The 15,728-nt window shown below is 41.6% G+C and overlaps 2 protein-coding genes across 2 annotated transcripts in view; one reads left to right on the top strand and one right to left on the bottom strand.

Annotated features, from left to right (window-relative positions):
* The window catches only part of ca12 (carbonic anhydrase 12), a 73,588-nt gene that overhangs the window by 55,240 nt on the left and 2,620 nt on the right, over positions 1–15,728 (bottom strand). Inside the window, exon 2 of the mRNA XM_088298600.1 lies at positions 13,827–13,987. The gene's annotated coding sequence lies outside the window, so the exon portion shown is untranslated. The remainder of the gene's footprint in view (positions 1–13,826; positions 13,988–15,728) is intronic.
* Positions 1,341–11,706, top strand: ciartb (circadian associated repressor of transcription b). The gene is made up of 6 exons (XM_088299091.1): positions 1,341–1,503; positions 4,434–4,782; positions 5,783–5,858; positions 6,394–6,472; positions 8,944–9,070; positions 10,247–11,706. Exons 2-6 carry the CDS (start codon positions 4,474–4,476, stop codon positions 10,634–10,636), a joined length of 981 nt encoding a protein of 326 aa, XP_088155217.1. The 5' UTR covers positions 1,341–1,503; positions 4,434–4,473; the 3' UTR covers positions 10,637–11,706.

Consider the following 15,728-nt stretch of genomic DNA (forward strand, 5'->3'; position numbering starts at 1 on the left):
GTCTGCATGGTGGAAATATAAACAGATTCGTTGGAGTCCATGCAGGAGATTGAACTGCAAGAAGAAATCCACTTGCAATGAAGCGTAGTTGGCTGCTGTGAAATGGGTGCTTGGAGATCTGAATCTGTCAGCTTACACCTCGATCAAATTGACCAAGATCGCGATACACCAAATGCGTCCCAATTTCGATCTGCTTTTAATTGGTCAAAAGATTAGTATACTTTCTGCCACCAAATGTGCGCAGGGTCTGTGTAAAAGAAAACGCCCTAAGTGCACCAAATAACCTCTGACATCTGGTGTTCAAATATCCTATCGCTATTGTGAAAAAAAAAAAATATATTTAAGATGAATTATTTTCAGATATCATCAAGCATTTTAGGTTTGTTGTTTGCAAAGCTATCGTAGCATGTTGTTTTCATAGTGTGGTCAATGATTCCCCCTAACTCAATATGAGGACTATGCAAGTTAATAAAAGGGGAAAAGTAGATTGTGTGCAGAGAGCCTTTTTCTGTCAAGTTACAGAATGGGGATATTCTGAATAAGACAATAATTGTTACTTTTGTTCGATAGTATATTTCAGAGGCAGTATTCTTTACATTTGACTCAATACTTATTTTTGTGCAGCTGTTTTACTTTATTATACGTCTACTTTATTATACAAAAAGAGTATTTTTGCCACCCCTGTATTGTGAGAGATTGGTTGTTTATCTATGTGTGCCCTGTGATAGCCTGGCAACCAGTTCAGGGTGCGCCCGCCCAACAGCCCAAAGACAGGGCTCGCCCTCGCGATTGATAAGTGGTTTGGATAATGGATGGATGGATGAATATTATTGTTACCGTATTTTATATTTACCTTTCGTAAAAGGTACATTTTCCTCAATATGTCCCTTTAAATGCAATAACCATATAATTACTGAAGTGTGAAATTAACTAAGAGGTGGTTTGTTTTGCTAATTCAAATGTGCAAACTCTTACTAATACTAGTCGTTCTTTAACTTGCTGACTATGCAGTTAAAAGTCTGCACCACAAAGCCAGCCATCATGGTGTCCAGATGACATAACGAGAAAGAACGCTTCTGGAATGCCCCCCCCCCCCCCCCGCCCCCTTCCTAAAAAAAAAAAAAAAAAAAAAAAAAAAAGGTTGACTTTTCGCCCAGCTGAAACGAAACCGAGCCGCGTGTTCACGTGTTTGTCTCATTTGCATCTCATTTACATATGTAAACCGGTTTAGCCTATCGCGCGAGTTCTGCTCACAGCCAACGAGCCCATTTGTCAGCCGGGCCCTCCGCCGGAGCAAATGGGCGAGTCGGCCGCCCATGACCCCGCCCCCGCAGACACGTTGTCTCGGGAGAAGCAACACGGGCTACTCGTTGGGTCTCAAGACCTCCGCATTCGCTCCGAGCACGTATAGCACGTCTGCTCAACTCCGGGTCGGAAGACGCGCGATATTCACGCCGCTGAACAAAGGAACAGCCTAGGACCGGTCCGCTCCACAGTGGGAAGGTACGTGTCCACTTCATGTGCAACACACGTTCAAACATCGCTGTCAGGCGAACAAAATGTGTTAGAATTATTGAGTCAAAATTCACTGCATTCAAGACAAACGCCGGGTGTAGTAGAATGATTATCAGGACGCGTGCTGGGGTAGTTTGAATATAATACTTTCTTCCATTGTGTGTCTTTGTGTGATTTTCTATTGTATAATCTCAGTGCGCGTGTTGCCAAATTTACGTGTGCCACTGATGAGGAAGTTCATTGTGTCTGAACATCTGTCGATAGGAACTCATTTACCTTTGCTTTTTGCTTTTGGTGAGGAAACGTTGTGCGGGTTTGTTTTCATTTTAAACGTAGTAATTGTTCTTTATGTGTTATAAGTGGTGGGCATCTCAATGGAGGGCCCCACATCCACAGGTAAATGCAGATTTTGAATGTGGTTTTAAAGAGCTTTCCGTACTTAATTTTAGATATGTATTGGTTTTACGGTGTTGTACTTTTAATTTGGCTAGGACATGCACAATTTGACACGTGTGCCAGGTGTGTGAACCAATCCAAAATTAAATGCATCACAGTAGCCTTAATTAATGTCTCAAAGGCATTAAAAGAGTTTTATCTTTCCCCAATTTGGTTCTTCCTAATTTATAGTACAGACGTTGAGGATTATAGTCAAGCATTATTGGATTAAATGAGATTAAACTATGTAGGCGGTGGCGGACACTTTGACACAAGGGCATGGTGTGAATGTGTGTCCTCTGTTACTCTGTAGTTTATAATGTCTCTTTGGCCTTGGGAGTGAACATTTTCTGGTTTTAATCTGTCTAAAATGCGATATCAATTGATTTCTGTCTCAATTGTCCAGCGCAGCTGTTTGGCTTGTTGCGCAGCAACCTGGCCACTGCCCAAACATTTTCTCAGGTCATTTTATGTTTTTTGGTTTGTCTACTCTAGTAGAATCTGCAGATGTTTGCTCCTCCCACATCATTTACAAGATAAGAGCATAGGGGACAAAGAACCAGGGCACAATTAACTCTCTTTCCCAACAAATTTCACAGGAAGTGAGAGACATGGCTGAAGCAAAAGCATTCTCGCCTACCCCAAAATAATCCTGTGTGCTCAAAATGTTTCTTTTGCTTCCTGGACATGACGAGAGATCTGCTAATCACTGAGGAAACGTGTTAGAGACAAACAGAGGCACCAAAAAGCGATATTCTGAGACTGTCTCACTATCGTCTTGTTGTAAACTCTTCTGAGGGTCACATGTGTTGATGGGGTTCAGCCGTCTGAGCCACTGGTCACCATGGTGGCAGACCCCTGGCCCTCTCCTTGAAAAAACAAGCAATGTTTTATGAATGAGTGCAGAGCAAGCAAGCAGCTGGTAGGCCTGCTGACTGAGGCTGAATGTGTCAGGTCACCATGACAATGATTTGGAAAATTTGTGGGATGCGCAGGACTGCTGTGCGGGCTTTTGTGCGAGTGCCAGACTCATCTGTGTGTTTACTGGCTCAGGTGTTAAGTCTGCAAAACAAACAGGTGAATGTGGTCATCACCATCTGCTCAAGCTTGCCTTTGTATTCATGTGAGTTGGAGATGGGGGGGTCGATTCATCCAGTTTTAGAATTCATGTCGAACACATTTTGGCTTCATCTACAGTAAACCATTATTTATCGTGTGTGTGTGTGTGGGGGGGGGGATACATTCCAAACCCACCCGCAAAAGATGAAAATCCGCATTGTGCAGACCATAAAAAAACATTTTTTAAATTTGAACCCTCCTACATATTTGAACTTATTAACGCCTGCTCTCACACTTCTTGAAATAAGAGAGCTTGCCTCAAGCTGTTTGTCACTCCCAACTGAAGTTTACTGGAAAAGTGACTCATAAAACAAAAAGGCGTTAAATATTGTATATTTAAAAGTTTAAATATTCAACCATTGTAATTTCCTCCAATGACAGTCCACTTGCTTAATGCTAAGTTGCTAACAATGGCAAAATACCATACACTGGCATGGAACTTAGCAAAGATATTACCGTAATTAGGGTTTTATGCTGCTAATTCCAAAACAATCAACCATGAGTGAGAACGGCCGATTCCGATCATATGGATTAGCTGCACAGTTTTACATTTTAGAGATGCTCACAAACCATTATTTTAATAATGGATTCATCTATCGCTTAGTTTTTTTTTCAGAATAATCCATGAATCAGATTAAAAAATAATAATCATAAATACAAATTGTACCCAAATTTTCATTGCCTTTATACAAAACCAGGACATTATTTCAAATTGACAGGGAAGAAAATGAACAAACATGGTTTGTTCTGTATTGTGCAATGTTAAGGAAAGAAGGAAGCGACGCTATACTGCTCAAAGGCAGGTTTCGAGTTGACTGCAGGCTGCAAAGTACAAGCTGCAGGTGATCAGTTTTTGAGCTCGGCAATGCAAGGCACTAACCGACATCACATACAGCTGTTCCTTCTACACATAAAAAAAGAGCGTACAGCAATATAAGAATAGATTCTCTCTGCTCTGTGGGAATTATTATTACTGGAGTCAATCATGGACCTCTTTTTCATGTTCTTAAACGTGTATCCTACGTACAAGTTCGTAAATGTTCGGCAGACCTTCACCTGTAATTTTCTTGTCAGTTGGCGAACGTCTGGAGAACATGTGGCAAATGTTTGCAACCTTGAACAAATCCTGACGTGAATGCGCATTTGCCTCTTCGGTGGGATACGGATTTTAATTACATTGCAATTCTGCAGTTACGGCACAACAGTGAAGATGTACAACTCAAAAGTCAGGCTATCTGTATACCGGAAAGACCCATGAATCAGAACATCGAAAGTGAATTTGCGAATGCTGAATCGATACAATTGCGATATAGTGGAAGAATATTGTACTGTTTGATGATATTAAAAGCAACTCTCCTTTTCAGGTCAGTGATGGTCAATGATAGTTAAAACCTGCAGCCAAGGATGTCTGCTACAGATTCGGACAACTCCATTGACTGGCTTGCTAGCGACACTGAGGACAGCACTAGTGAACAGGAGTCTGAGAGGTCTCACAACCAGTCGGATGCTCCTTTGACCGACAGCCGCTGGAGCCACGAGGCGTCCTCAAGGGGGCCTCCTTCCAGCTGCAAGGAAGCATGGGGAAGGAACAACATTGAACTGTATAAAACACAACAAGGCGAGAAGACGAAGCGACGCCACAGCTTCACGGAAGAGGAGGGAGGACGTATCATTTCCAGTCAGTCCGAGAAGGGACGGCTTTTCACCCGAAAGGTGAGCACCTCCTTCAATCGCGTCAGACTCCCACAGGTTGGTGTCAGCAAAACTGGGCCGTGCCCTCTGACCAGTATCAAATGCTTGACTTTTTTACAAGTGCCTCATGAATGGCATGATGCGCGCTAAAGACCCAACTCAACTCACCAGTGTCAGCAGAATTAGTCATGTTTTCTGCTATAAATCCTATCCACAGAACAAGGGGCGGAGACACAGGGGCTGAGTCATGTCTAGCAACTGTTAACTGTTTAAACTGAATAGCCATTAAAAGCCTCACTTTAATTAATTTATTCCACATTTCATCCAAGTGGTACAAACCAGTTGAGCTTGCCAGAGTTCAGGTTGGAACAGTCAACCCTGGTCTTGCTTGTTTACATCCGGTTTTGCGAATGCTCAATGGATTTAGCAATGTCTGCTTTATGAACAGAATGACATCATATCCCAATAGTATATTAATTACATATTAATAGTGTTAATCATCAAGACCACGTCAATACAGTAAACAAAGGACAGGACAACTATGGAGAACATCGAGCATTGTGGGTTCTTTGTTCTTGGCACATTAAATTGCATGGTTTGTTAGATGCATTTCGAGCTTTTAACGCTGCTTCCCCATTGCTGCACGGTAGTGATGATTTTTATGAATTATTGACAGACTGCAGTGGGTCTAGCTCCACCTTTTAGGTATCATAGCACTGCAATTTCTATCCGTAAATCTGAATTGTAGTTTTGATGTCAGGATTATATTGAGCAGATTAAGACCAGAGTTGCATGGATGAAGTTTAACTTCTCACAGTACACGTCATGTTATTCTTTAGACCAATACTAGTTTGAGAATTTCAAGTATAGCCCATCAATTCCACCTTATCCAACAAATTCTTAAGTCATGTTAATGAGGCAAGATGATTGAAACATGAACCGTACCAAAACGTTTTTTTTGTTTTTTTGTGGATATGAGGCTAAAGACATTAATTTAAAACCAATTTGTTACTGTTTTCAGTGCATGGAGCTGCAATGTTACATTCAACCACTTTCGTCAATCTTGAATGGCCTTCGTTCAGGGAGATACCGAGAAAGTAAGTGTCCTCTCTTTGTGTGTTTTGACAACTCATTTGTGCAATATTTTAACAAATATATACACATTTGTGCACCACATATTTAACTAAAAAGTAACTCTCTCAAAATGACCTCACGTGGGGAGGCAAAAAAATAACACCTTTCACATTTTTTTTTAGCAACTTGACAACAGGCAATGTCACACTTGAGCCATCGCTGTAAATGAGATGCCTGGCGAAGTGGAGTGAGAACATAGCGTGCCACATTTGTACAGGGCGAGAGCCACTCTTAATTATTGGTCTGATAGGCACTGAAAAGTCCTGCGCGAGGAAGGATCACGTCATGCTCAGACAGCCTGTTCACTTTATGATCCCAAAACCTCGTGTGACCCTATACTACCCAGCCTCAGAGAGAGGAGGAGTCTGTTTTGATCGCATAAACACACACCACACTCACACACACCAATGCACATTTTAAGGAAGCCATCTGTACTGCACACTTTGCTTTGTCCTGCCGTCAACTCTGCTCATGTATTACAACATTTTCCTTCTCCAGGACTCAGCAGTTTCCAAGAGAGTGTTGCCATGGACCGAATCCAAAGGATCCTGGGTGTTCTACAAAACCCTTACTTGGGGTATGTGTCCTCAACTTGCACATAAATACTTAAACATATGTAACAAAGCTGTTTTAATATGCAATGTTTGTTTATATTCACTATATAGACAAAAATACAAAGGCCATTATATTTTGGGAAGAGTTTTTCTCAGAATTTGGAGTGCACCTGTGGGATTTGTAGTGAATTTGTGAAGTCAGAGGTCATTTGGACCTGAGAGCCAAGCTGGCTCACACACTCTGTTCTCATTCTGAAGGTGCGTGATGGGGTCTAGTTCTCCCCACACACAAAACTCATTCAAGTATGGGCCTATGGACATGGTGGGCCTTATGTGAACTGTTCATTGGGGGAATTAATGGATTGATGATTTTCACCATAAAGTCTATACAATACAATATTATTTATATAGCGCATTTTGCACAATGAGTGAGAATTCACGAATAACGTGGGTCACTAAAAAAGTGATTATAATTGCCTAAATAATGAACTAAATAAAAATGGAATTGCAAATATCCACTTCCCTTCCCTTCCCGGTCTGAAAGCTGAATAATAAGTACTACTTAGGATTACACAACTGATGGAAACTTCTAGAAATTGTGATTGCCACCCCCGATTCCAACATGGCTGCAACACATGGCACACAGCGGGTTATAACCCGCCCGCCCTCTCCTCTCCACACTCACATTCAGGATAAATTTACTGCAGAGACTGCAGGGTCTCGCTGCAGTCGGGCATCTCGTTAAAAATGAATAAGCCTCCATGTGGGAGCGGCACTCGAGCCTCTGCTTGATTAGATGCTCTAATGGCATGTGAGATCACCACTCCTTGAAACAGAGCATTTCAGTACATTTTCATGCTGTTGTACGTGTCTGTTACTGGGTATTCTAATTTTGTTTTTGTTTCCGCATTATGAAGCCCAATCCAATACGATCCGATATAAGAGACTATACAAAATCTGGCTTTACAAAGATAACAATGTTCGGTTTAGACTTCAAAGAAAGGCATTTCTATTGTTTTGGTACCTATTTGGTTTCATGAGAGATACAGTAACCACAGTACTTCATTGGTTCCTCTGGGAAATTCGGTATGTTGTGAAAGTACAATACAAACAATAGATGTGACTAAGAGAAAAAATGTTGAATGAAAAGGAGATTTCTCCAAATGCTTTTCCCCTCACAAAAACAAAGAAAAGGAGGATTGAAAAGAAATGGATGTACATGTTTAAAGGTGGACAGTGGCCAAATGTGACAACATATAGCTCAATAAGAAAAAGATCTAAATAAAGTGGACTTTAAGGTGCATTTATGAGCAGAAAGAAAAAAAAACCTTTAAATGACTACATATAAAAAATGATCTTTGTAAAAGCAAAGGTTTTGATCCAGCTCTGATTTGAGTGCTATTGGAATGTACGGGTGGTACCTAATACGCAAATGTGTGATGCAAATTAAATGATCATACATAAATATATTAAAAACACCCTATTATAATCCAAAAATGTTGGCTTTTTCATTGAGCCAGAGACCAAAAACTGGTAAATATAATCACTGCCCAAGTAAATAAAAAAAAATATATACCTTTTGCTGTCCGCAAGTGCTGTTTGCAGTCAAATTCAAATGAACAACAAGTAGTACATTTGAATGATAAGCAGCAGTTCCGTAACAATACGTTACTCTGACTGTCAAAGAATGAAACAGCGGCCTAATTAGCATACTGCATGCAACGTGCTGCCAGTGCTGGTACTCTGACATCATCTTTAGTGAGCACACACTAATTGGTGCCTTCAGCTGCCAGCTGCCGCCGTCATCAGGGAGACAAAGAGTGGGTGTGGTAGCCTCCCTGTAGATAGTCTGGAAGGTGGCTATAAATCCCCTCTTGTCCCCCACGTCCCCTCTGTGCCGGCTCGGCGCTGCCAGCTGGCACCTCCAACAGCCACACAATGGCAGATAGGATCAAAGTGACTTTTTTAGCTGTCACTGTTACAGATAATCTTTCACATGAATTTAACATGCTCTGAAAGGAGTAAGGAAAGAAGGTCCTGATCATATGACACTGGCTAATCCCTGCCCACCATCTGGTTTTGATGGGCTGGAAATTAAAGAGCCGCCACGTTCTGCCCGCCTCCGATGAGAAATGCGTCACGGCCACTAGTTTATTTTCATGGTGACGCTGTTGGAAAGCATCGCGGCTTTGGTGCTTTAAATTTAGAGGCGAGTGGAACTGTTATACACGAGGGCACGTGTGAGAGCCAAACGTGAGAAATGTACCAAGGAGAATTTTCCTCCCCACGCATGGAGCGCACGCTTTTTTTTTATAAGAGCGTAATTGTTCACTTGCCTCTTTGAGAGTGCATATTTCCTGTGTGAGCTTAACAGAGAGATAAGATTTCCCCGCGGAGGTTGGCAAGATTTCAGGCAGAGTTCTCAGATTCATGCAACCATAGCTCATAGATGATCATGTTTTTCCCTCACTCTCTTTGTTTCTTTCTTTTTCAGGGAAAAATACATTAGTATAATCCTTAAAATGGAGGAAATGCTGAAGAGTTGGTTCCCTAATGTAAACCCCCAGCAACAACTGGCTGTCACCCACACAGAGGAAGCCGTTCCTACCAAGAAACTGAAGGTACACTTTGGATATTGCACAAAAAAAAAAAAAAAGTTTCATTTCAAGAACCCTGCTGTCAATAACATATGGTGGCAACACAGGGAAATGGGGATTAAAATTCTATTATTACTCAATCACTGGTCTAAAACCGTTAAGGGAGGATTGGAAGCTATTTTTACTGGCGTACAGTATTAAAGTCTCGTGTTCCATGTGAACAATCGCAGAGGAGAAAAGGTAATTTTAAAGGCGTGTCCCTAAGGGAATAATAAAGGTCAGAACATTCTGTGACATTCTATTGCCAAGGTGTAACACACCCTCGTGTTTTTACACGTTTCCCAACTTCTCTTGGGTAACGACGTTGATAGACTATAACAAATATTTTGTGAAAGATGCCAACCATTGCAGACCGTGTCACGAGGGCAAAGATTGTTTACACCTTTCAACGGATCATTTTGACTTCATTGGCTGCTTGGGTTAGCTCAACACTCAGCAGATTTCTTGAATCTCAGCATGAAACCCAAAAAGTTGGCAACTACCTGTAGAACTTAACAAAGCCAGCATGAAAACGGATAATAGTCAATTAGACTTTATTTGCAAGTAGCAATGTGACTCTAATACCAGATTAATTGACCGATAGATTACTGTTTAACCGTGATAAGGAAAGGAAATTTATGTGGGAGACTGGTTACTGCACCTCGTTGCGATGTTTTAGATTTTTCATTTTATTTTATTTTTTTTAAATATAATTAGTTGAACGCAATCCATATCTAACTTCATCGTTGTATGGTCATTTCTATGACTAGCTTGGCCGAAAAGATTATTTCCGCCTCAAGGCTTGTCGAGATGTGCTTACTATGGTTAATTGATTTTCCCCCAAAATGTCCCAAAATTTGCACATCTTGATAAAGAAACCAGAAGAAAAAGTCAAAGGCAATGAGCAGACTTATACTGGTATAGTCATGGCAGTGCACGGAATGCTGCTTCCTGCTAAAGCCACCAAACCGATGAGACCAGACATGCAAGTCATGTCTCTAACATCTAGACAAAATCTACGGTTGGCATGACTTGGTACATTTTTATCTTGACAAATTACTTTCCATTTCTCTTTTACACAATCAATGGGACACATTCTATAGAATAACACTGTCATATCGATTAACCAAATCTATATCATGATCTCTATTTCCTCCACAGCTTTCCCTAGTGACACCAACAACTGCAGCAATGAACCCCGTCACCATCAGCGAAACTCCGGTGGCCGCCAAACCGCTGCGAGTCACCGACCTCACACCTCCCGGACCTTACTCAGCCAGCAACCTGAAATGGCTCCACACGTCTCCCATCTGCTCCCCAACAGCAGAGCAGGCCCAGGCCACCCCCCGGCATGTGGCGTCCATGAGAGACCTAACGCAGGACAGCGCCGTGTCCTCCAGCACAGATAGCCCCGCTAACACAGACTCTGTGCCCAGAGGGCCTCCCCCGGGTAAAATCAACGCGCCGTGTCTAGAGCGCCTCCTCAAGTCGACAGAAAGCATCATCACCCGTAAGGGGACATCGGATTTGACGGACAGCAGCTGGTCCTAGTCTACGTTGGGGGGGCGGGCTGCTTACCCTGCAGCAGAGCCTTGTACTCTACCAGGGAGGCCAGTTGAGCTTGCTTCACCCATTCCAGCCTTCAGGGGAGACCTGAGCCTTCAAAAGGGACGTGATAAGTTTACTTTTTAGTATGGAAGAGAAACATGATGTACCATCTGTGGGAATGTGCCCTCTCTGACAAGTGTCTGCTATAGTTCCATTTTTGTTGACTTATGTTTTGTCATTTGCACACTTGGGTAGAGGTTTTGAGGTTGGGGAGGAGAGCAATTTCACCCTAACCGGAGGGAGCGGCGTCCCACTGTAGGTCCGACGGTTCCGTTTAACTATTTGTGAAAGCGCCATTTTGCCTGCGAGGTGAACAAAGTCAGAAGCGGTCTATGTATTGTTTGTGCTGAAATGTGACATTATTTTCTCCTTCTCATGACTCCACTCTTAAGTTTATTTTTGTGACTGTTACTCATTTTCATACTTTGAAAATAAGTCTTTTTGGTTCAACTCTTCTACCTCAGCGGGTGCCACATCACAGTTGACGGGCGAGCGTAGGAATGTGAACGCATCGCTCGCCCTCTCTGGACACCTCAGCGGATCTGCAGTGAACCCGCCGGCAACAAATAGTGAGGTGTGCAGCACGAACCACCCTGGTCGTGGACGTTCCCACCGCCGGGATCCTCTAGTGGTGCCATTGTAAAGAATGTCCACTTTGAGTCTCCCAGTAGAAGGCAAACAGTGCCTGTAACGTCAAGCTGTGCCTGCACGCCGGTGTAATAAAGCGAGAGAAGTGTCGGGATTTCCTGCTCCTTGGCTGGATTGTACAAATCAGGAATTGTCACTCTCCTGCCATTCATTCACTTGGAAAGCGTAAATTATTCAGTTCTTGCCAACCCATTTCTGTGGTGGAGTAGAACAATTCTTATGTTTTGCCACAGACAGTATCAGGGGCAAGATTGTTCCCTGTGTAAGCCCGACAGAGAGGTTGGCAATTTACTCTGAAAAGTGGCCTTTATAGTGTGAAATTTTATACTTTCAAAATAAATGTGTGTATATTTGTTCAATGCAAACTGACTGTTGATTTATTGAGTTTTTTATAAGAATTTGCTTTATGAATGATTAGATTTTAATTCAGAATTTCATTTTAAATGGATTTGATTCAACTAATTGACAAAAGCAGCCTGGAATGAGAGTGAACTTGATAAACAAAAAAACTAATATAGAGTTTAAATAACATTTAAACATTAAAGTAGTTACTGGTCAAATATATTGGGTCCCGTGAGAATTACAGCTATAATACGGCAAATTAAAATTGCTAATTACATAGTCTGTCCCCAATTTATAACTAGTAGTCACTGTTGATCTCTTGCCCCTTAACATTGAGTATACTAGAAAAAAAATTCCAGAACCATTCAAGTATGATGCAATACAGTTCCACACAACAACAAATTACAACTATAATAATAAACATTTTGGGAATAAGTTGGGAAAATGGGATAGTCTATCAATATACACATTTGGTTTGCAAATGAATGAGGAAATTGTTCGAGATTAATATGATAACAAATATTAATAGCATGCATTATCTTTGTATTGGCATGACTTCCCCCAGTATAAAATATTTACACACAATTTTGACCGTACGTCTGGAATTGCAACATGTGAAACGGAATACTGCCCTCTATCGGTGGAAGGGGTTTTAATGCTTTGTAATGCTTAATATCCATCTACTAATATCATTAATATCATCTCAAGTATTGTTACATACCTAGCATTCAGATTCATAAGGTTTAGATGCAAGTGCTGCATTTCACACCGCGTTGGCTTAAATGAAAAAAAAAAATGATCCCAGTCTCTCTTGGTTGTTTTTCCCCAGATTAAAAGACGCAACTGACAGAATGCAGAAAGGTCTGTTACGCAGACTGTACTACGTCAGCATCGCTGCTCTAGGCTCGGCTAATGGTCTGGGCGCATATGCATGCATCCAAGGACAGCTGGCACGGATCCGCCACACAGACAGGAAGTGGTACTGAATGATAGGAAGAGCTGCATCAACAAAAAAAAAAGAGGCACCTGTCTCACAGCTCGATGGAACAGATCACACATTGTGATAGAGGCAGGCTGGCGAACATGCTAGATCCGGAGAACAAAAGGGCAAGGGACATAAATGTCACTTTAAAACGAGCTTTAGTTGCATATAAAGAGAATTTATTGAGGCTCACTCCTAAACAAAACATGACACATCGGCGAAGAATGTACGTTCATGCATGAGAGACTCATTTATTGGGAAAGTTATAGAATTTACTGGAGGACACAGTGGAACACATGCATGAGGTAAATCCCACATGCTCAGGAACCAGACATCATAAATAAAAAAAAAAGTACAATCTTTTTCGATGTGCGTTTTATTCTCATGTCTCGTTGGAGGTTATATAGCACAAAAGGCAGCCCCTGAGTGACCTTATGTTAAACTCGTATCAAATAATCTCGGCCGGGAAATATAAAGAAGACTGGTTGCTCTTTCCAATTGCAAAGAGCTGGCCTTGGAAGGATCTTAAAGACGCGGAAGAAATAAAGCTAAAACTCTGCATTTCAATAAGATGGAGGTGAAGTTGTAGGTTGCATTCATGCACTGTGAAGAGCTGCGAGCATGTGTATCACGCGTGTCACATAATTATGAGCTGCAACTGATGAGCTACCTCATTTGACCTGCCCCTGATCCAAACAAGTCACCCTATCCTTGTCAATTAACCGTTTGGACATTTCAATAGGTACAGCCACAATTTCAAACTAACGCTGAATTTTTACTGATACTGTCGGAGAAGTATCAATTCGGGTGGAGATAGGGATGGGCAAGTTAATGAATCATTAATCTATGGCAAAGTAGTTGAGACAACAGCTCCTCTGATTGCTGCAGCTGAGCAATGCACGCCACTTTGTTCCCATTTGCTCAAATCAGTCTCAAATTAATTCATTTCTATGTATTGATAATTATGCACATGTTTAGTTTGTAATTGTGCTTAATCAAACTGAGATATGTAACTAACATTCTGTTCTCGGTTCTGTTCTCTGCACCGTTTGGCTGACTAGGACCAACTGGGTGGTCTTGAAATACTGACAAGAACTCATTGACGGATTAAAGCACCAACAAATGCCCATGTAATGTACACAAACAATCATTCCTGCTCACCTTGAAACATATGTTGTCTTCTAGTCTTTGGAAAGATGTTTAAGGACCCAGAAGAAATGCCACCCAAGTATCCAGTGAACATCTACAGGTAAATCCCATACAAGAGGGCCAGAGACAAGATTCAGTCAGCCCATGAGAACCGCATGCTGCCACCACCATCACTAGGACATAGAAACACAACAATTATCACATTAATACCTTCAACAAAAGAGATGATTATTATCTGCAACAGAAGCTTTTTTGAACACATCTCTGAGGGTTACTGTGTGGTGTGGCCAGTGAGTAGAGCGCTTAGGTTTCGAGGCATACGGAAATAAAAATCCAAGATTTTTATCTCGTTGCAGATATTTTTTTAGATGATCATGAATGATGGGCTTTTAATTCATTGTTTTTTTTTTCTTTAATTATGATCTTTAGGAGCCCAAATTATCCCCTTGCAGGTTAATATACACACAGTCCAATGAAATCTAAACAGGCGCTCTCAGTGGTGTGCTTCACTGCAGTGGGCAGTTTGCAAATCTTCGCTTCAATATTGGTTAATCAGATAAGCTCAGCTTGCACGGGAGATGATCAATAGCAAATCTTGTAATTTATTATTTAGAAGTTTGTTGCCCAGTTTATTGATGGCGGTAAATCAATGTTGTCCCTCATTGATATTGCTATGGGAATATTGTGTTCGTCTGAGCTGCATCTTCACTCTACTCCGCATTGATCACTGATACGGGCTGCATGCCGAGCATTCTGCTGCTCCGTTTTCGCCATTGATTTTATATCCAAAATGTCTTATCTCAGACCTATAAAGCATTGTTATTCACTGTGGATCTTTATGCAGACAACATGATGTTGCATGGTTTGATAGATTAGATTAGATTAGAATGACAGATCATCATCAGGGAACCATATAAAGAACACAACACAAAACACTGGAGTCCAGTGCATGTCAATGTGATGAGAGAGAGAGAGTGCGAGAAAGTTGGCATTTAGAGACATTTACCGCAACCTCATCAGCAAGCAACGAGTGAGCAGCTTGAGTGGGCCTGTGATGTAATGACCCTGGCGGCTCGTACAGCATAGCGCCTGCTACATGAGCTGCATCAGACCACAGAGTCACGCTTGACTGGAAGGCATGTCATTTCACTCCGAGGCCGTCACAATGCTACAAAAGGAGCCCACTCTGTGGGTCATGGCTCAAATATTTACAGTCGCCAGCCCAAAGATGGATGGGATACACACAACAGGTTTGAAAAAGCTTTTATGTTATGCCCAAATCTGTCTTGTTAGGAGCTTGAGCAGGCCTTTTAAAAATGATAAATGTAAATCACTGGCTGAAAATGGAACTTGAAAGTATGCACCTTCAGCATTAATCAGGAATGCTATTAGAAATAGAGGCCTCGGGCAAAAGCTGTCTACAAGTTGAGTTATTGATCCTTTTGAAACCCTGTTGGACCAAATGTTGTACAAGCTGCAGAACACAACTTGAATGCAAAGTTCAGTTAATCAAATGACAACAATAGCTCAGAGAGAAAATTACCAAATCACACCTGACATCTCTTACACAAAGTTTGAATCACACAGATCGTATTAATCAGATAACGAAAGGCTTTATTTAAAAAAAAAAAAAAAAAAAAAAAGGTCAATGAAACCACAGTGACATATTAAGAGCACGGCACCTAAATATGGCCTGACTTCATTAAAGCTCATTACCAAAAATAGGGCGCCAGCCTGCTCACATGTAGGTATGAATAATGGAAGCAACCTCCAGGAGCTCATTTCCACAGAGTGATGATCATGCTAAACTATGCCTAATGATCACACAGATAAAGTGAGAGGCTGTTATACAAGATTAATGGCGCCACGGGTCTGGAGAGCGGCACGCGGCCTCTGCTGTCACATCATCTGATG

The sequence above is a fragment of the Idiotropiscis lumnitzeri genome, chromosome 6 (assembly GCF_059441095.1).
Source record: "Idiotropiscis lumnitzeri isolate Australia: NSW breed Sydney's pygmy pipehorse chromosome 6, RoL_Ilum_1.0, whole genome shotgun sequence".
NCBI classification, from domain to species: Eukaryota; Metazoa; Chordata; class Actinopteri; order Syngnathiformes; family Syngnathidae; genus Idiotropiscis; species Idiotropiscis lumnitzeri.